Raw genomic sequence first — 22162 nt, forward strand, 5'->3', positions numbered from 1 at the left:
GATTGCTGAAACTTGGTTAATATTTTGAGACTTATCTATTAAGAATAATCATAAGTGAAATATTGCAAGTGAAGTTACATCTACTTGTGCTACCTAAAATTAGCAATATTAGTTCAAATTGATACTTGACATAAAAGTGTCATAATAGATGTTAAATACTTTGCTTGACATTAGTATTCTGATAATATTGATCATATAAATCTTATTTGAATGTTCTTAGTATTTAATTATTATTTATGGTTTGTCGATATTTATGCGACATCCTATAAGTGACTTTGTGGTGAGCTGTGAAACAGCGGCGCTCGCGTCGCTAATTTCTACAGTGGCGCCACGTATCGTTGGCCTGTCTTGTTACACTTGTCACATGACGGGTGTCTCTAACGAAATATTAAGTACAATTATTGTGATAAAGTTAATATATGCTGACGAAAGGCATTATATGATAACTTATATTGAGTGCGTTAATTACAAGTCGCCTAATGGCAATTGGGTACTGGATGATTAGCTAAATGCTATTTGAGTTGTTTTGATTTCTATAGTAACTATTTGAGACACATTTATATCTCAAATAAGTTTGGTTTTAAATCTAAATTTGTACTGTGTGTAATAGTTATATAGTAGTATGTTTACTACTGGATTGAACATTTATCATACGGAAAGGCCTATTGCCTGGTTTAGTGTCTTAAAGCTGAAAATCCTATAACTATAAAACTTTTGCCTACGTCTGTACTTTTGTACAGCGGTGGCGTGTGAAACTTTGGCGCTGGCGGCGTGTGGCGTTGTACTGCGCTCTCTGCACTTGTCTTCTGCACTGTGTGAGTCGGGAGCAGGATAGACACGTGCCTATATGTTTAGCGAATTAATATATATTGTTGCTAATGTTGTTAACCGGGGGAGGTCTTAGTACTCTCCGGTGATAACGACAAATGAACTGCAGTGTGGATTTTGTTGTTCTGGAGTGGTTAGTAACCATATATGCTGCCAGTAAACTTTTCTGTGTTCGATATATATCGAAGTTACTCTTGAAGTGACTCCAGACGATTTAGTCTAAACCTTAAGAGCTTTAATTGTTATTGCGGTTACTATAATATATCTAGCATAATTGTTAACTTACTCTACGATATTAATATTACAATTCTCTATTCTTGTATTATTATTTTAAGACACGCGTTATGTTAAACGGTGATCCTCGGAATCTTTGGCGCTGGGGTTGCTGAGCGAAACAGTTGTTCACTCGGTGTCTAGATTAGATTTAATGCGATCGGCTGCGTAATTATACATGTTTCGGGATATAGCGTAATCAGTATTTCCGAGTCACGGGTTGTGTGGGATTCTGCACTGCTCGTGGTGGCGCTGGTGTTGGGGTGGCGCTGGAGGCAGGATGGCGCTGATGATTGTACATGCGCCACCTGGGATCCACGTAAAATCATTAACGTAGGAATGTGTGCGCTGGCAAGACGCGTAATATATTGCTGACCGGCGTCATTGGTGAAACTTTTATTTCTACTGTCGGAATTGTTCTTGATATTGTCTAATTAATAGTCTTGCGTTTCCTTGAGGTCGTCTAGCCTGGGACGAAGTGGAGTAACGGTGTTCAGCGATAAAGAGGACCAAGCTCTGAGCTGTGTATTGCGTTGAACCGAGTCGCAGTCTGCCTTTGGTGACGTGGCATTGGATCGACGTAGCGAATAGTTGACGGAACCTATATATGGACTAGAATTATAAGAGAGAGAGTGATAGTATCAATAGTTGTAAGTTGTATTTATTACACTTCACCTATTATTGGCCTTATACTATATTGTAATATCTATGAAGTGAATTAGTCAAGTGAAAGTGCCTTAAGAAGAGAGGACATTGCACTCTCCTCGTATTATTCTGTATCTGCGTTGCGTTGTTACGATATTATGTGTGTTGTTATTATTATTTTTATGCACCTATCCTTCCTAGGTCGGACATCCGAATCTTAAGGAGAAGAGGCTGTGTTGAGTGGTCGAGTTAACTTAACCTTAATTTCTTTATTATTATCTTTCTTATTATTTTTCTTTTTCTTATTTTATTATTACTTTTGTGCCAATAGCTTAATCAACACAGCCTTACACGCAGGTCTGTGTACAGGCTGTACACGGTATGCAGGTTGGTGCATGACTATAGCATATTATAATTTAGCAATTTGGATTTATTGGATAATCATCTGTATTGCGCAGTAACTTATTGCAGTAGCTATTGTTATTATTTTGTCAAAACCGCAGCTATATTTGGGGGGTAATCTCCGTCGGTAACCTCTGTTTGAACGATTTTCTGGGTTTATCGTTGGGAAAAAACTCAGAACTGATAATATACCAACTGTATAATCTTTGAGTAGGCTCTAACATCAGTCGGTAACTGAATATTGGTGTAGAACAACTTTCGCCCGTCGGTAAAAAGAAAACTACTGGCGGTACTTTTTAATAGGACAAACTTCAACATTACCATCAGTCGGTAACATAAAAAACTACTGTCGGCAACTTTTTTATTAGGACAAAATTCGGCATTTACCATCAGTCGGTAACATAGAAAACTACTGTCGGTAACTTTTATTAGGACAAACTTCGGCCGGTAACTTACCGGCCAGTGTCGGTAACTTTTGTTGGGGTACTCTAGAGACGGTAATACCATCAGTCATTTACGACCAACGTCGATAACTTTTGGAGTAATTTTTGGCTGACATCATTGTTGGTATACTTTGCGCGGGTAATCTTTCTCTTTTGCGTAGTTTTGGTGATATCCGGTATTGATATATATACTAGTTGGTCGATAAATACAGAATACCGGTTGGTGTTATCTGTTCTTGTCTATTTATTCTTGCTGGGGTTGCATAAATTTAGATATTTGCCTTAAAACTAAATTCTTACACGAGGGCTATTTAGCAAGCAATACTTGACATCCTGCTTGACATTAAAGGGTTGCTCCTGTCCCTTAACTATAAGTGACACTGTAGCTATTCATGGTCAGGCTGGAATTATTGTTTTGCGGTTATTGATTGGCTAATTTTTTGGCACTGCTTTGCGCTCGGACTTGATTAGTGTTGGACCTCGATCTATTGAAAAATAGAGTTGTTAGAGTCCATTTTTGGTCCACTCCGGTCGCATAGTTAAAATCAGACGTTAAATATTGCAATTAAAATTAGACTAGCTTCACCATGACAGGAATTTTGAACACTGAGGAAATGTTGGATAAACTTAAAGAGGAAAATATTTCAGTAGAAGAAATTATTGGCAGAACATGTAACATTCTCTACTACATAGAGAATCAATTCCTAGCAGGTTACCTCCTGAATAAACGTAACCTCGTCAGGGAACTTACAGGTTATGTGAAGATCCTGTATGACTATGGACAGCAGATGGACCTTGCTCGTAAGGTCCTTTTACATAAGATTACTCTGCGTGAGGTGCGAATTAGGGACATGACTGCGGAACTGAGTGTCTTGCGCGGTGACAGCTCATCTCCCGAAAAAAAAACTTGGGAGGAGATGAAGGGAACTACTGCTTCTTCTGAAATCATCACTATTGATGACTCATCTACAGATTTGAATACCAGCAATATTGAGGAGGATTTGAATCGATCACAAAGAATTCTGCTTGACGTCTCAAGGCAGCTGACTGACAAAAAAGAAGTCATGTTTGTATTGGACGTTGAAATGGAGCGAGCACTCGACTCTGTTCGAGCTACTCTGCAAGAGGATGCCAACATAACAGCTCTGCATGAAGTTTATGACTTGACGGGTAGAGCAGACCTGTGGCTCGGATGACTGCTGCTCTCTTATGCAATCTGGCATGTCACTGGACATAGGGGGAAGGACACCTCTTGAACAAACCAATCTTAAAACGAACATGGAAAGCACAACTGAACAGAGTATAAACGTATCGCCGCAGGGGGACTTCGGAACCCCCAGCGACCGGCACGGTGACACGGTACCCGGTGTTGTCCTGTCGTCATCAAGTAAGGGGAAAGTCTGCGCGTCACCGGCGAACGCACAGGCTGAATTTGCTATCGCTTCGGTTTTCATTGATGATCAATGCGTGGACGACGAACAGGCGGTGGGGTATAGTAATTCACCTGACCCTTTAAATGAATCTCCAGTAACGAATGTCTCACGGGATTTGTCGCCATCAATGTTTGAGCCAGAAGTTGTTGTTTCTCATGAACAAGATATGGAGGTTGATGCACCTAGACTCAAAAGGAAAGCATCTGCATCACCTGAAAATGCTGTGGAACGTGTGGAGGAACTGCGTCATACTAAAACTAGATGTCATCGAAAAACTAAATACATAGAGTCGTCTGAGGACAGCGATGAGTCTGAAATGGAAATAATAAGTAACAATGATTCAGATGATCGAGAGACTTATCTTGATAGTTGCGTTAGCGCTAGTAGGATGTCCACTAGATCTACTAGAAGAAGCACTAGGATTTTGGGAGACGCAATTAAACTCTCAAGTGAAGAAGAGGAAACTAACAAGAAGTCCGCTTCTAAGAAGGAAAAAATGAAGACGAAGAAAAAGCGACTAACTATCCGGGATGATACATCTGAGCCACAATCCTCCAACCAAGAGATACCTCTGTCATTGAATGAGGAGCAGTTGATGACAAGATTTTCTAAACAGCAACTGATAGAAATGAATGTAGTAGAATTGGCTGAGAAAGGATTAGGACATCTTAAGAAGTTAAGAGAATATCGCGACAGATGTAAAAATATCAAGGGACCTTTCAGAGGTATGATGAACGATCATAATGAAAAAGCAAACAACGTAATGAAGGCAATGATGGAAAAAATAACAGCGTCAGGCGATGTGACCTTCCTACGTTTTAGAGTCCATGAACTTGAACAGGAGCTGGCATTTTCCAAACAGCGTGAAGTAACCCTTAATAAAGAAGTGGACGAACTTAGGATTATAGTGTATCAAACTAGGAAAGAATTTCAAGCTTTTAAGGATAATGGAGGCCTATGCTTGGAAGCAGAGAGGACGTCTAAAGCTGGTAGCAGTAATCCGGGTAGAAGCCAGGAAGCTCTTAAAAAACCGAAAAAGAGTTTTCCTAAGGATAAAGATAATGAAGATCATAATTATCCTGATCAGGGAGGTACCCCATGGGAGGATAATTGTATGGAGGAAGATTATGATCCTAATGATGACAAAGTTAGGAGTGTGCTGGCGAGAATGGAGGACGATGGTTTGATTGACAGGCGCAGGGTAGACTCCCTACCGTCTGTATCGCCAGTACCTAGGGAGAACAAGGGTATAAAAGTGGTGGAAAATATACAGCTTGTTCCTCCACAAGATTGGAAAAAGGTAGCGAACAGAAGGAGATACAGGGCTACGGCGTCAACAGCAGTCCTGGGAACAGGAGCAGTAGCAGCGAAAAAGAGGGCTACGATGAAGACGAATGTTGCAGCGACATCAGCAGCAGCGGCAACTGCGGCAACATCATACGTACCTTATTCCTCTCCGGGGTCGTCTGGTCGCGCTCCTCTTTCTAGGGCTCCTGCAGATGAAAGGTTGACTGGAACGAGAGGAGCTCCTACGAGGTCAGCTGTTTCTGATGGACTGACTGGGCAGAGTCAATGGTCTAAAACTTTAAGTAAAAGTATTAGTAAAAGGCGGTAGTCACGATCGTTGATAATCAGGGTGTTTCATATGCGGATATTTTGAAGGAAGCGAGAGAAAAGGTTTCGCTTCAGGAGATAGGTATAGAGAATACTAAGATCCGCCGAGCTTTCAATGGCGGATTAGTAATAGAGGTCCCTGGACCGGAAGGTAATGAACTCGCCAGTCGCCTTCAAGGAAAACTTACTGAGGTTTTAAAGGAAGTGGCCAGGGTAGATAGACCTGTTGCCAAAGGTGATTTAAGACTGTCGGGCATCGATCCATCCACCTCATCAGAAGAGGTAAGATGCTCATTAGCCAGGATTGGAAATTGTTCGCCTAATGACTTACGACTTAGCAATATCATGACGAAGAAAGATGGCATGGGTATCATATGGGTGCAATGTCGGCAGTCAGAATAGCTGAAATTGGTAAGGTCAACCTAGGCTGGACACGCGTTAAGGTTGATTTGCTGAGGAATAGACCAATACAATGTTATAGATGTTGGTCCTTTGGTCATGTGCGACAAAACTGCAAGGCTCAAGTGGACCGGACGGGGTCCTGCTTTAGATGTGGACACCAGGCTGGATCATGCAGCGCACCACCACATTGTGTTGTATGTGCTGGTTTAAAAAAAGCGCATAACCACAGGATGGGCTCAGCACAATGCCTAAATAACAACGGATTTGCATCTGGTTTTGAACGTGGAAATGCAACAGGAGCAAGAGAAAGGAGGCCTCTCAACTCTACTAGCACATATGGTCGTGAAGAACTAATATTTTACAGTGTAATATTAATCACTCTTGGGTAGCGTATGATTTGTTACGTCAACAACTGTTGGAACTGAACATAGGGATCTGCGTGATTGCGGAACCTCCCCCGAAGATACAAGGTTCACCTAGCTTGTTTGTTAGTTCTAATGGTAGTGCGGCGGTTCTTTATATGCCTGACGCAGCGCGACATCCGTGTAAATTTAAGGCCAGGTCGTCTAGTACGGTAGCGGTTGAATATGGTAGTTTCTATGTAATATCTTGTTACATTTCGCCGAGTTTGCGTATCTTGGAATTTGAAGATGCACTCGATGAAATCGAGTGCATTATTAGGGGACTCTCAGGTGAGAGGATTTTGATTTGCGGCGACTTTAATTAAAAATCGGTATTTTGGGGGTGTTCATTTACGGATAGAAGAGGAGAAATCCTTAGTGACTGGGCCTCGGCTAATGAATTGAGGCTGGTAAATATCGGGAATCAGGCTACCTGTGTTAGACCACAGGGTAGCTCCATAGTGGATCTCACCTGGGCATCCCCTAGTGCGATTAACCTTGTGCGTGATTGGAGAGTGTTGCAAGAAGTTGAGACACTCTCCGATCACCGATATATAGGTATGAGTGTGCGTGGTCATGCTACCGCTAATGTTGGCAGAAATGGTCGATGGAGATGGAACTTTAAAAAGTTAGATATTCCGCTATTTATTGAGGTAATAGAGTGGTCCTTGAATGGCAGGACCGAGGATAATGCGCCGGAAACTGCTGACGAAGTGGCAAAAATAATAGACAGCGTGATGAAAACAGCGTGCGATATATCAGCTCCTCGGGTTTATGATTCGCGGCCGAGGAAAGCAATGTACTGGTGGAGTGACACCATAGATGGATTACGTAAGTATGCGATACGCGCTCGACGCATGGTCACACGTGCAAAAAGAAAAGGACATCCGGAGGAGATCTTTGATTCAGTCGGAGCATATAGAGAGGCTAAGAGGAGCCTCAAACTAGAAATTCGGAGGTCCAAACGCCAAGCCTGGAGGGAGCTTTTCGAGACGCTCGATCGTGATCCTTGGGGCCTGCCGTATAAGTTGGTTCTCAACAAAATAAGGAGAAATAATTCATCCTTTGTAGAGACAGTTTCAGTGGCAGAGCTGGATACTCTTCTTGATAAGTTATTCCCCGACAACAGACGGAATTACATACTGCAGCAACGGGACGAACCTTGGAACGAGGAACTAGATGTATCATATCACGAAGTAATGGAGTTTGTTAAAAAGAGGACGGCGAAGAATGTTGCTCCCGGACCGGACAACATAAAGTCAACCATTTGGAAGAAAGTTCCGTCATCGATGATCGGCCTGCTCGCTTATTGTTACACGAGGTGTCTGAAGGAGGGGATATTTCCGAAGACCTGGAAAAGATCGACTCTTGTATTAATACCGAAAGGGGCGAGGACAACGGACGAACCAGCTAAGGCAAGGCCTATCTGCCTTCTTAACGAAGTAGATAAAACCTTTGAGCGTGTTATTGCTGGTAGACATGTAACTTGGATGGAGTGTAATCCGAGATCTAATCTCTCAAGCGTTCAATTTGGTTTCCGTCAATACCTTTCGACCGTGGATGCGCTTAAAGAACTGAGAAAGATAACATCAACCGTGACTGAGCGTAAAGGCTATGCCATAGCGGTTGCACTTGATATTAGCAATGCGTTCAACTCTTTGCCGTGGGGCATAATTATAAGGGCGTTGCATGAAAAGGGTTTTCCTTATTATTTAATTAGAATAGTAAGTGATTATTTGAATGACAGAAGCGTCTCTTACAGAGATAAAGATGGCGTCACCTGTGATCGGAGCGTTACAGCAGGGGTTCCACAGTGATCTGTCCTCGGCCCCCTGCTGTGGAATATTACTTATGACTATGTTTTAAACCTCGAGGTAGAGAAAGGGTGTCGTTTGTTATGCTACGCAGACGACACGCTTATAATAGCTGCATCGAGTGGTATCTATGATGCGGTGCTTAAAGCTAACCTTCAGCTAGCAAGGATTTGTAGAGGTATTAGGTCTCTGGGGCTTAATATTGCGGAGGAAAAGACAGAAGTGGTTCTTTTCCATAACGTAAAGAAATCGCCGAGTGTCGGGCCTGAAATTACAATTGGTAAAAGTAACATAAGAGCCAAAGGCTTTATGAAATACTTGGGCGTGATGGTTGATAGCTACTGGACCTACCGGGAGCATTTTAAATACGTTGAGGTCAAAGCTGCCAAGGTTACTCGTGCATTGTGTAGAATAATGCCCAATTTGAGGGGACCGGGTGAGAGAAAGAGATCACTCTACGCTCAAGTTCTCTCATCAGTGGTTCTGTACGCCGCTCCGGTTTGGGCGGATGTTTTTGCTGGTTCGCCGTTTAGGATTCAAAGACCTCTGCGATGTCTGCAAAGGACCATTGCAATACGCGTGATATCTGGTTACAGAACCATTTCTTATGACGTGGCATGTTTATTGGCAAGGATGCCAGCGTGGTTCTTGGAGGCGTCGCTTAGAGCGCGAACGTATTCGCGGTTGAAGTATTTGCGGAGCAGCGGTGAGTGGTCGGTTGCAGCGGTGGCACAAGTCCGAGAGGAGGAGGGCATCCTACTGATACGACAGTGGGATGTCCTCTTAAATAAACCTGGATGGGGTCAAGTGACAAAAGCAGCGATTCTGCCTCACCTTCGGGAGTGGCTAAACAGGAGGCACGGAGGTATGCATTTCCATCTTACGCAGTTATTAACAGGACACGGATGCCTGGGTCACTATTTGCGGAGGATGCAGAAGCGGTTGGTGGCGTGGTGCCAGCATTACGGTGAAGAGGATGACACCGTAGAACATGTGTTGGAGGTATGCCCGGAATGGGACATTCAGCGTGCGTCTCTCAAGAGAGAACTTAATATAAGGAATGCGTTGACGCTTGTAAACATTGTGAGTGTGATACTAGATTCGGAAGATAAGTGGAATGCTTTCACGGTTTTTGCCAGCCATGTAATGCGAGGCAAGGAGGAGGAGGCGAGGAGGCGGGAAAGCCTCCTCTCCCCCCCCTCTCAAGGTAGTCTTCAAAGCTTGGCCTCTGCCCATGACAATTAGAGTCATGGATGGGAGCCTCTCCTTATTTCATTGCGGGAATTAATTTTCATTACGTAACCCACATTGGTAACGTTACAGGTGGAAGGGACGGGTGCGTCTCTTCGTACCATTGTACGTGACTTACCACGGTGGGCGGGGTGGGTCGGCATTGCAGGTGGCGCCGACTTCACTCCTGTATTTTCGGTTAGTTTTTCAACGTAGCGCGATGTGCGCATCGCGGAGCTCGGAGGACCCCTGGAAGTTATGCGTTAGCGGTTCCCGGGGGTCCCCCTATGAGCGTTAGGTTGCCACCGGTGGGGTTTAGTCGGTAAGAGTCCGGCACTACCCGAAGCCTCCCCCGAGGTGGAGGGTGTCCTATGCTGGATTCCCCACCGACATCAAAAAAAAAAAAAAAAGGTTAATATAGATTCATTTAAGTAGAATGGATACTTTAAATTTGCAAAAAATAGGTCTTGAGAATCGATTGTAACAAATTATTTGATAAATAAGATATACAGAATAATAAAAAACTTTTTGGTTTTGCGCTAACCTATATGCAAAGTTTCAAAATTTTAAATGACACATTTTCTTAGTTTTTGGATTCAGTTTATAGAAAAAATAATTACAAATATAAACACGTTGGCTTGTTTGCTCCCGCGGTCGGTATTATCCGCGGTCGGTGTTATCCGCGGTCGGTATCCTCGTCGGTAAGCTCCAAACGAGTTACCTCTCGGTCGGTAACTTACCTTATACCGACGGTGGGTCTTGGGTAAGTACCGACTGTCTTGTGCCTTGTTGACCTTTCACCTCGGCCGTAGGCTCCTCGGCTATTTCGGGGTTAACCCGGACAGGTCCTTCCGTTGATCTCGGATCCCTCGGTGAGTCCTTAACCTGTTCTTTGTCCGGTTGCTGACTCAGCGTTCGGGTCGGCGATCGGCTCGGCTACCTCCTCGGGGTCCTGTTCCTTCCGATGTTTCCCCTGGTTGGCTCCCTCCTGTGCAGCCTTACTTCCGGCTGCAAGGTTAGGTTGTGACCGGACGATGGGTCTTGAGAGTTCGGGAGTTATGTTGTTTAGGTAGTTTTCCTACCTTTAACACGGTCGCCAGTCCGTTTCTCTACACCACGGACAAGATCTCTGGATCCCCAGAATGAGAACCCCTTCAACAGATGAGTACCGCTGCTGCGTAGTCTACCTGGTCCACAGACAAGACCTCTGGATCCCCAGGATGAGAACCCCTTCACCAGATGATCACCACTGCTGCTTGGTTTACCTTGTCTACAGACAAAACCTTTGGATCCCCAGAATGAGAACCCCTTCTACAGATGAGCACCTTTACTGCTTCACTGCTCGCTATTACTGCGTAGCTTCCTTTGTCAGAGACAAAGGCACAAGATGACGTCATCCAACTGTCACCTTTGTTCGTTGTATGCAATGACGCAATACTCGCGTCACACACTTTGTTAATAATTAATCGTATTAATTATTGTTTCAGGAACCATCAGGATGTGACAGCTTCCAGTCTATGCGTCAGGACCTGTCCAGGATTCACCGAAGACGTCACCACGCACAGGATTTCGTTTATGGATAAATGAACGAGCACTTGCTTTTATATTATAAATATAAAAATATTTATTTAAAATTAATATAAAATAACTCTCTCCCTTCACATCCAAAACAAAATAAAATATTCCGCACAAATAAAATAAGATATTCTATTGTTAATATTGCACGACTGACTCATGCGTCTTTCCGCGTCGGTGGTCGCGAGAGCAAGAGCCTCGATTCCCCTCTCGGCCCTTCCTATATAGCCGTGAGCCCCCACTCTGCGTCGTCGGGAGCTCCTTGCGCCTGCGCGTCCTACAATCACGCATACGCGTCTTAAACTCTAAATAGATATTATATTGTTTGCGCTTATTATATATAACGGTTTACAGTCCGATAAACGCTTAAAAGTAACGCAATTAATAATAATTAATAATTAAATACAACAGAATATAATATGGTTATCTCCGCAATGGTAAGTACCATTGATGGTAAGTTCGAGTGTCGGTAAACTTACCGACTGTGCTCGGTCGGTAAGTCGGTAAGTCCTTTGTGTTCACTTTACAGTCGGTCACTTATCGTCCGTCGGTAAGTGGTCAGGCTCGACGTGTAAAGTCTTTTTCCTCGGGTCGGTTAGTTACCGACCGTCGGCTGTCGGTAACTGTTTATCTCCTGTCACTTAGTTACCTCAAAAGAAGTCTGCAGCGGCTGACCTCTTTCCCTGGTCCCGGATCTGGTCTGTCGGGACCCCTTCGGCCGTCTTCTTCTCTCTAGACGGTCTTGGCGGTTGTTTGGCTGGCTCCTTGCTGGCTTCAGCTGTTACCATCCTCTCCACCCGGACCTGCGGTTGCAAGGTTATATCTTTCGGAAGTGGAGGCCCCCCGAAGGGGGGGCCAAACCCACTGTGTTCACGCATGTACTTTGCAAGACAAAACAAAGTTCACATGGGTTTGCAACTTTCCACGCGAAGCGAGCTTCAACCCGAACCTATGTGTCTAGTTTTTTGGTAGAGGAGCCCTCCGCAGGGGGGCGGAACCCACTGTGACCACACATACACTTTTCCACGCGAAGCGAGGTTCCACATGGGTTTGCAACTTTCGACGCGAAGCGAGGTCCACCTTTAAATTCAATATAAAACCTTTTTTGTTCATCCTCTTTTGTAAGTAATGAGCAACAGTTGAATCTGTTACTCAGGACAGTGATCTTTATAACATATGTATATCAATATCATGATCATTGAGACTATTTTTTTATATTAATTTTTTTTATTTTTAGTGATATTTTTGTTTATAAGGTTTGAACTATGCAAAACTCACATATGCGATTTTGACAGTTTAACGTAATATGATCTTTTGAAGCAAAGTTTCCTTCCAATCAGAGGGGTCTCTCATTTGAAAAAACACCGCTTTTCTTTCAAATGCTTTGTTTTGTTTACAAACGCACATCAGCAATTTGAAGTGCCGTCAACGTTTTGTTTACTGCTTTTTCAGTTTATTATTGACATCTATACACATTTAATTTGTGATACTTGTAAACGAATGGTTGTACATTTTCATATGGTTTTTCGACTTTCATGTAGTGAAGAATGTTATTAATCAGTGATTTTATACAACCAGTGTCGATGGTTTAATTAAAAATGGCTTCATCTCAGGAATCTGTTGTTAGAGTAGCAGAAGTAATTCCGTCAACCAAAAACAAGTCAAAAATTAATATTGACGGTTTTGAATTCATTAAGGATAAAAATCGTGATGACATATATTATTGGGTTTGCGAACGTAGAAGCAGAAAAAAGGACAATGGACAATGCATTGCAAGAGCAACAACAATTTTGATCAACGGACAGCACATTGTTCGTAAATTTGATGCTTCGAAACATAATCATGCGGATCAAGCTGACAAACCAGAAGTTGAAAAAACATGTAATCAGATGAAACAATTGGCTACGAGCAGCAATGATCAACCGGCTCAAATCATCAATAATATAATGGCATCAACATCAGGGGATATTAAGCCCTGTCTACCATCAAAAGATGCATTGAGACAGCAAATCAAAAGAGCCAGGAGAGATGATACTCCTGCAGAACCGAAAACATTAGAAGAGTTTTCAATGCCTAATGAATTATTATTGACAATTTCAGGTAATCACTTTTGCTAGGATATAAAAGATGGAAGTGAGAGAATTTTGATTTTTGCTACGAGTGAAAACTTGGAACATTTGCAAGAGGCAAAATACTGGATAATGGATGGTACATTTAAGACCGTTCCAACTGTCTTTAGACAAATGTACACGATTCATGCAGATGTTGGCAGTGATTCTAATCCTCGTGTTGTGCCATTAGTTTACGCTCTCATGAGTTCAAAGAGTGAAGAGCTGTACAAAAGATTGTTTCAAGAATTAAATGATTGGGCTGAGGAACATTCACTTGATTTAAAACCTGATTTTGTGTTGACAGATTTTGAGAAAGCTGCAATCAATGCAGTCAACTCCGAATTTCCGTCAACACAAAATAAAGTTTGTTATTTTTACTTGGCTCAATCAGTTTATAGACATATCCAGAGAAATAATTTGACATCAAAGTATGGCAACGATCAAAATTTCAGTCTTCTCATTCGGCACATTCCTGCCTTGGCATTTTTGAGTCCTCTTGAAATACCTGTAGCTTTTGATGAACTGAAGGAGCTTCTGCCTGAAGAGGCAGAACCAATTATTAAATGGTTTGATGAGAATTATGTTCATGGAAGATATCGAAAAACTTTAAGAAATGGACAGATTCAAAGATGGCCACTGGCATATCCACCAGAAATGTGGTCTGTATTTGAAAATAGACACTTGGCTTTACCACGTACTCAAAATAAAGTGGAAGCATGGCATAGACGATGGGAAACTCTTGTTGGTCGTGCTCATGTAGGAATTTTTGCTATTATTAAAGAAATTCAGAAAAAGCAAAATATTGTTGAAAATGAAATTGAACGAGCTTTGAGAGGAGAACCAGCTCAAAAAATGCGGCGTGATGATAATCAAAGAGAGATTCGCATTCAAAATGTGATATGTGATCGTGATAATAAAGCAGTTCTTGAATATTTAAGAGGAATTGCTCATAACATTTCAATTTAATGTTTTTGTAATGTTGTAATTATGTTGTAATAAAATATAAGAATTTAAAAAAAGCTTAATTAAAAAAAATTGAAAAAAGATAAAATTTAAAATAAAGAATAAAAGTATTATAATAAAAAATTATGCATTTTATAAGTTTTTTTTGTTTAAATAAAAAAGGTATGCATTTTTTGTTTATTTTTTGTCTATTTGTGGGTGGTTGGAGGGTGTTGGGGTGGCGGGGTACCAAGTCCATACACCTCCTTGTGATGTGCCCTGGTAACGACATGTGTTGGCTAAGTTATGGACGTTGTAGGTTTAATGTACTGTCGGTGAAGTTATTTGTCGAACAAGTGACCGTGTCGGTTAAGTGTACTTGTCGGTTATGTGAACTGTAGGTCAAATAACCGTGTCGGGTTAAGTGTACTTGTCGGCCATGTTAATTGTCGGTTAAGTGATATTGTCGGTCAAATGTATTGTCGACCAAATGGTGTCGGTCAAGTAAATTGTCGGTCAAATGATTGTCGGGGAAATGTACTGGACCCGAGTGGGAGAACACTCAGAGTGTCCCTCACTCCCATTGATGTGAGTGTACCAAACATCGGTGTGTGCTTGGTGGAGGGTGGAGAACCTGTGGCAGGGACTTCACCTGGCTCTTCTGGTGGCCCACCTGTCGAGGTGTCCACCTACCTGACTGTGAACGAGGAAGTTGATGACTCTTCTGGCTCTGTCTCTGGGGATGTTTCCCCGGAGCGTCGAGCGAAGGTGACAGTACCGGAACGGGAGCTTAGGGGTAAGTCCAAATATTCTCCCATTAAAAAACGCGGTCGATCAGCGACAACCGGCAAATATGTTGGGTTGGCGGAGGCGAAAGAGCGCCTAAACGCCGCTATGCGTTAGGTGGTCCTTCTTAGGGATGTGGACCGCATCTTGGATCCCACTACTGGCCCGGTGTTGAGTGCGGTGGGGCGCGGAAGTCTCCTCTCGTGTGAGGAGTTCCGCCGTGGTATCTCGGATGTTCCTTCCGTCGACCTGCGAGGATTGGCGGAACGCTTTCTCCTGCAGGTGTGCAAGGTGTCGGAGGTCTCCTCTGGATTGGACGAGATTTTGCCGAGGGAGCTCCAGGTCTCGTCCTCCAGGATGGGAGAAATTCTGGGTGCCTTTGAGGAGCGGCTTGGTGCCTCCGTGGATCCCCAAGTCGAGGGTCTGCGAGCTGAGAATACAGGGCTGAGATTTCGTATCTCGGCCTTGGAAAAAGAGGTACCTCGGGTAACCGCGGAGTTGGGAGCCTTAGAGCATATAGATATGGAGGGAGAATACTGGTCTGAAAGTGTTCACAACATATGTGCGAGAGAGAAAGGTATAAGTTCCTAATCGTCTTCTGTGCGCAAATGTTGTTTCCAAGCAACTGTTATTGCTATGCAGTTGTTACCTATTTTAAAAGAAATTTGGAGCTGTCATTCATGTCTGCTAATTTAGCGCACGCGTATAGAAAACGAATAGGAATTACTATACCTTTCTCTCTCGCACAATCTTGGGGACACTTTTGTTTCCCGGAAAGTATATACTATTCTCCCTCCATGTCTATATGTTCTAAGTTGGGAGCCCTCAGGGCCAGCCTCCCCAATATAGGGGAGGAGTATGAGAAACTCTTATACGTGGAGAAGCCCGCTAAGGTGGCCAAAAAGGTGATGAGGAAGAAGAGGTTGGCCAGCTAACCGGAGGTGCATCAACTGGCTAAGAGGGGTGTAGGGACCGGGGGGCTTCTTCTTCGCTCCTGGCAACGGGGGCGGAGGGTTCCTCCGGTCTCATGGACGAGATGATGTCGCTCCTCGACCAGCGGATGCTTGATTTCAGGGGCGATATCGTTGGAGTAGTGGTGGCGGCGTTGAGGCCGGGTTCGCTGGGGGAGCCTCGGGCCAGAATTCCTCTTTCGGGAGAGACTTCCGTGCCCCTTTTTCCGGCGAAAGGTGGGGAGATGGCTGGTGCCAGCGTTGCCCCTGTTTCGGGGGGCTCCGCGCTCTTTGCTGTTGCGGAGGGTTCCGCGGATGCCCCTCGGGGCGGGGTGTCGAAAGAGAAGCGGAGGAGAGCTCGACGAGAACAATCGCTCGGAGGAGCTACCAGGAAGGGAGTCTCCGCTCCTTCGGGCTCCTCGAGAGGGTCCCGTGATGCGGGGATGACGGTCTGCGCGTCCTCTGCCTGTCGTCTCACTGACGGTGGTGGGGGACGGGGAGGATCGCTCGTCCTACGCCTCGGTTTTGTCCGAGGCAAAGGCGGGCGTCAGTTTGAAAGAACTGGAAATCCAGGAAATGAGGATGCGGATGAGGAGTCACGGGAAACATCCTGATGACCATCCTTGGTAAGGATTCGGCGATGCGAGCCAACAATTTGGCAGACCGCCTCTCTACGGTGTTCTCTGGCTCGCGAGCCGTTCGTCCTGCGAGCTCGTCCCTCGAGGACTGAGGAGGTGCGCCTCAAGGGTGTCACCGAATTGGTCTCGAGGGAGGAGATATTGGCCGAGGTGGCAGCAATCTGTAGGAGGATGCGGTGTCGGGGACATTCGGGCTGGAGAAGTCCGGATGCCCTCGAACTTTGGGGTCGGCACCTTGTGGGTAAGGTGTCCGGCGGTGGCTGCGCGTAGGTTGGCGATGGCGCGGAGGCTCTGCGTGGGCTGGGACGTTGACGGTTCACCCGTTGAGTCGCCGGTCCGTTCAGTGCTTCCGCTGCCTTAGTTTCGGCCATGCGGCATCGCGGTGCGGTTCCCAGGTGGATCGCACCGCGTGCTGTTTTAGATGCAGCAAGAAGGGGCACCGTACTGCTTCATGCGCGGCCCCTCCCCATGGCGTGGTGTGTGCGGATCGTGGGCAGTCGGCGAAGCATAGGCTGGACTCAGCCAGCTGCGCTAAGCAGGTCGTTCCGCCCAAGCGGCTGGATGGGGGAAGCGAGAACGTTCCCAAGGGTCGGAGGCAGGCCCCGGGGCGCCCCGATGGGGGGTCGCCCGCGATGAGTGTGCCTGAGTGTGTGTCGCAGGAGATGGAGGTGGATCAGGTTAGTGCCGGGCTACCTTCCTCTCCTGTTTTGCGTGAATGAGCGATTGAGTCGTCCTTATTATATGTTGTGTATGGAGAATGCGACTGGCATTCTATCTCTCTCCTATGAGGAGAGCGGCGGGTTCGGTTGAGTCTCCTTAATGTGGTTTATCATTGATGTCTAGTGTAGATATGTGGGCTGCGGCCTGCTTGTTCCCCTTGACCGGGGATCGAGAGGTCCGGTTACGCCTTCTGTCCTTTGTCGTGTCGTGTTTAGTGTGGTAATGGGGGCTGCGGCCAGCGTGTCTCTCCCTAAAGGGAGAGCGGCCGGTGCGGTTACGCCCTCCGTCTTTGTCCATACACGTTTTGTCGTATGATTGTTGCGTGAGAGTGAGTCACTGTGTGGCTCGCCGTCCGGTTCGGCAGGGGAAAGGAGTGAGGGCTCTCTTTCCCATTGCACGTCGTCCAGGGACGTAGGGGGAGCAGGCAAGTAATCCTGCCGCTCCCCCAAGTCTCCTCATTTTTTAGGAGACCGGGAATTGGACGGGGAGTGTGCCCTTTCGGTGCACTCCCCGGAGATGCGCCCGGTAACGGGTTAGCGAAATGGGGGCCCACCTGAAGTTATGCGCGAGCGGTTCCGGGTGGGTCCTCGAAAGTGCACGGGATTACCGGTGGTTTTTAGCGGGTATTATTGGGTCTGGCCCTTCCGGTCAGACCACGAGTCCCGCACTACACACGGTAAGTCTTCGGACTTGGCAATCCCTCCCTCAAGGGGCCGTGTGTGTGCGTAAATGCATTTCCCATCGTCAAAAAAAGGGGGGGACCGGTAATGGCGGCAATATTTACAGGGATGGTTAGACTAATACAGGTCAACTTGAACCGTAGCTGGGCAGCCCTTGATTTGCTGAAACAGTATGTCGCAGAAATCAATGGAGGGCTTGGTGTGATCTCGGAACCGCCGAGGAGTGTTGTCTGGGCTAATACGTGGTTCGCTAGCGAAGATAACTCGGCTGCTATCCTCTGGAGACCGGATAGTCCAGGAAACTCTATATGTAGGTTAACACATAGCAAAAATAACTTAATTGCTGTTAAATGTTATGGTAACGTAAATGTAGTTTCGTGTTATATTTCACCTAACGTTAGCATTGCAAGATATATAAATTTCTTGGAAGATTTAGGTGACATGGTAGGCAGGTTAACCGGCCCTATATTAGTATGCGGAGACTTTAATGCTAAATCCGTGTTCTGGGGTTCTGCAAATACCGATAGGAGGGGTGAACTATTGGAAAGATTCGTAGCTACGATAGATATGAGATTACTTAATACAGGAACAGGCTTTACATGCGTTAGACCTCAAGGATCCTCGGTGGTGGATCTCACCTGGGCTACCCCTGACCTGATTATTGACGTGTTGGGTTGGACGGTTTTGGAGCAAGTCGAATCTCTATCCGACCACCAATATATCGAAATAGAACTTAAAGGCTCGCGATTTATTAGAGACTTTCCAACATCCTCCATCAAAAGGTGGAATTTTATTCAGTGAGACTCTAGAGCTGCTGGCAAATGTTGAAATTCAGGAGCCAACCTTAGAAGATCTAGAGCTTTATACAAAATGGCTTATACAAGCCATGAATAATGCATGCAATGTCTCAGCGCCTAAAGTTTCGTTTAACGCGAAACGTCAGGTATATTGGTGGTCGGAGGAGATCTCAGGGCTCCGTAATGCGGCGGTTAGGTTCAGAAGACTCTGGACCAGAAGTAAGCGGAAGAGAGAGGCCGCGGATCTTGTGCTCTCAAAACGGAGAGAGTACAAACGCGCGAAGAAGGAACTTAGGGCGGCATTGAAAGGGCCAAGAATAACTCGTGGAAGGAGCTGTTAGCTAGCATAGATAGGGACCCGTGGGGCTTGCCATACAAGCTCGTTATGAGCAAACTCCGTAGAGTCAGTCCAACTCGTTCTGAGACTTTAGAGGCTGATATCCTGGGGAAATTGTTGGACTCTCCTTTTCCGGTCCATAGGGATGTTGCTATTCCGGTGGTTGACTGGGAGGAAGAATTCAGCGTTTATGTTATCGAAGTGCGTGAATTTGTTCAGAAAAGACCGGCAAGGAATGCGGATCCTGGGCCCGATAATATTAAAGCCACAGTATGGAAAATGGTCCCATACGCGGTCCTGGGGCATCTGGTTAACAGTTTCACGCTCTGTCTTAAAAAGGGGATCTTCCCGAGATCTTGAAAGAGGGCGGTACTCGTACTGATCCCTAAGGGCACCGTTAAAATTGGTAGAGAGGTTAAAGCACGCCCAATCTGTTTACTGGATGAATTAGGAAAGACCTTTGAGAGAATAATCGCCATGCGTATAAATGTTTGGTTAGACGCGCATCCAGTACACTCGTTATCAGATAATCAGTTCGGTTTTAGAAGATCAGGATCCACGATGGATGCGCTAACGAGGGTACATGAATTGACCAACACATTCACGGAGAATGGCGGATACGCATTGGCGGTCGGATTAGACATTGCAAACGCCTTTAATTATATGCCTTGGCGCGTAATTTTAAAGATTATGGTAGATAAAGGTATGCCTTCATATCTTTGCAGGATAATTAATAGCTATCTTTCCTCGCGGTACATTCAATTTAAGGAACTTAACGGACGGGTTTCTGAAAGAGAGGTGAGAGCTGGGGTGCCACAGGGGTCGGTCCTAGGACCACTCATGTGGAATCTGGCTTTCGACTCAGTATTGGGAATTAGGATGGAGGAGGGTTGTCGTATAGTGTGTTACGCTGACGACACCTTCCTCCTCTCCGGGTCTGATAGGTTGTTTGATACGATCATCAACACAAACATTATGGCGGCTAGAGTAACGAGGCATATAACAAAACTAGGGCTTACGGTCGCGGAAGCCAAAATAGAGGCTATCCTCTTTTGTAAGAACAAGCCGTTAAATATGCCCGTGATTAAAGTAGGTGGTCATGTTAGATAGTCAATGGAGTTTTAAACATCACATGGAACACATTGAGAATAAGGTAGCAAAAGTAGCCAGAGCGTTAAATAGGTTAATGCCTAATTTAAGAGGTCCCGGTGAAAGTAAACGCCAGTTATATGCCAGTGTGCTGATTTCGGTCGTCATGTACGCTACGCCTATTTGGGGAAGAACGTTTGCAACATCATCAGACAAGATCGTTCGACCTCTACGTAGAATACAGCGTTCTATAGCTATCAGGGTTATCGCGGCGTATAGAACCGTGTCCTTTGATGCCGTGACACTATTGGCCCGGATACCACCGGGATTTTACAGGTGACCCTGAGGAGTAGGATCTACGAGAGGATCAGTGAGCTCAAGCGTCGGGATGAGCTTACTGTGGAGGCAGTCGCTGAGATCCGCGACGAAGAAAAGATCCTGCTTACCAGACAGTGGGGGGGTCTCTCTAAATCGTACTGGCATCGGGGGGGCTAAAAACGATCTAGCCTATGAGAAGACATCTTCAGCGCTGGCTCGATCGTCAGTTTGGAGAGTTGACTTTTCATGGGTCTCAAATGTTGACTGGCCATGGCAGTTTTAGCCATTTCCTATGGAGGATAGAGAGACGTGACACTGCTGAGTGCTATCATTGCTCCTCCGATGACGATACATTGGAACACACCTTGGCCGACTGCCCTGCTTGGGGAGTCCAACGAGTTAGGTTGGTCACGGATCTGGAATTAAATCCAGCGAACAGAGTGACCTTGGTAGAGGTGGTTGATCGAATCCTGAGGAAAAAGGAACATTGGAATTCCTTTATCACATTCGCCACCTCGGTGCTCAAGGAGAAGGAAGAGGAGGAGAGAAGACGTGATCCCTCTCACCCTCACCGTAGGACTCCTTGCGACGGTATCTCACTTTTAATCCATTTTAACCCATTTTACTCAACCTCTGTTGTGTTTGTCAACCTTACCCTAATTTACCCTTATCCTTACCTCCTATCCTATTTTTTACCTTAACCTATTTTTTAGAGTGATAACCCATCATGTATTGGGACAGGAAACGCAAGCTGGGTGCTTGTGTTCCATTGCACGTCCTTATACAAAGTGGGCAGAGCATCCTGGCATTGCAGGTGGCGCCTGGGTGCTCTGTAAACTTTTCTAGTATTGATGACAATCATGGTCGGTCCTTTTAGTATGTTTTCTTTTTAGTCGATGCGTATTTGCGCAGACGCAAGAGCTCCTCGGAAGTTATGCGCAAGCGGTTCCCGGGGAGCTGTCGTCAAGCGTCAGGTTGCCACCGGTGTGGTTTAGTGGGTAGTCAGTCCGGGGTGGATGCATCCCGGCTGGAGTCCCACACGCCCAAAGCTTCTCTCACGAAGCGGCGGGCGTGCGTCAAGTCTGGCATTCCACACCGACACAAAAAAAGGACCGAACTATATAGACGTTCTTATAAACTAACCTCGATAAGATTATGGAATGGACCCCCCACTGAAGTACGGAATGCGAAAACATTAAAGGATTTTAAATTAAGATTCTATGCGCATTTACTTGCCTGTCCTTCCGAATAGCAATGTGCGACTTGTTCAAAGACTGCGGCACTGATCTCTCTAGTATGCCTGCGTATAAGTGTGTATAATTGCCTATAATTGGTTCACAAATGCTTTATAATGATGTCTCAATTATTTTGCTATTTTCCCTATATTTTTAGTACTCTTGAGTATTCTTTTGTATCTTTATTTTTATTTTCTTTTTATTTTTTATTTTTTGTTTTTCTTTTCCCTATTTTAATGTATTATCTAATTGTATTTTCTTTTTATTTTTCTTAATGTGTAATTGCATCTTCTTTATGTATTGTTGCGCTTGAGGGGATCTTGTCCCAGAGCGCCCAATAAATAAAGCTTTCTCTCTCTCTCTCTCTCTCTCTCGGTTCTCGGTGAGTTGAAACAGACGTATTTTTGACAGCTCTGTATTCTGTGTTGTTTTTTTTCCGTTTCTTGGCCCTTCGGGGCCTTTTTTCTTTTACAGTGTATTACTGTCAAGGGCTTCTTTT

The 22162-nt window shown here is 45.0% G+C and overlaps 2 protein-coding genes across 2 annotated transcripts; both read left to right on the forward strand.

The window, feature by feature from the left end:
- The first annotated feature begins 13261 nt into the window (after positions 1–13261).
- LOC145938715 (uncharacterized) lies at positions 13262–14137 on the forward strand. The gene has a single exon (XM_083042473.1). It carries the CDS (start codon positions 13262–13264, stop codon positions 14135–14137), a length of 876 nt encoding a protein of 291 aa, XP_082898599.1.
- Positions 14138–17995: 3858 nt separating this feature from the next.
- LOC145938716 (uncharacterized) lies at positions 17996–20450 on the forward strand. The gene is made up of 6 exons (XM_083042474.1): positions 17996–18197; positions 18318–18560; positions 18643–18830; positions 18980–19226; positions 19521–19696; positions 20115–20450. The coding sequence occupies exons 1-6, from the start codon at positions 17996–17998 to the stop codon at positions 20448–20450; spliced, it is 1392 nt and encodes a 463-aa protein (XP_082898600.1).
- The last annotated feature ends 1712 nt before the right edge of the window (positions 20451–22162 follow it).

This window comes from Prenolepis imparis, unplaced genomic scaffold, assembly GCF_030444845.1.
Source record: "Prenolepis imparis isolate NDT839.2.m4 unplaced genomic scaffold, iyPreImpa1.0 SCAF_7, whole genome shotgun sequence".
Classification (NCBI taxonomy): Eukaryota; Metazoa; Arthropoda; class Insecta; order Hymenoptera; family Formicidae; genus Prenolepis; species Prenolepis imparis.

Coding starts and splice junctions, on each gene's coding strand:
- LOC145938716 (XM_083042474.1), top strand. CDS start 17,996: ATGGTTAGACTAATACAGGTCAACTTGAACCGTAGCTGGGCAGCCCTT. Junction 18,831..18,979: donor CGTTTAACGCGAAACGTCAG/GTATATTGGTGG, acceptor GAAGGAACTTAG/GGCGGCATTGAAAGGGCCAA. Junction 19,697..20,114: donor TTAATTATATGCCTTGGCGC/GTAATTTTAAAG, acceptor TGATTAAAGTAG/GTGGTCATGTTAGATAGTCA.
- LOC145938715 (XM_083042473.1), top strand. CDS start 13,262: ATGGATGGTACATTTAAGACCGTTCCAACTGTCTTTAGACAAATGTAC.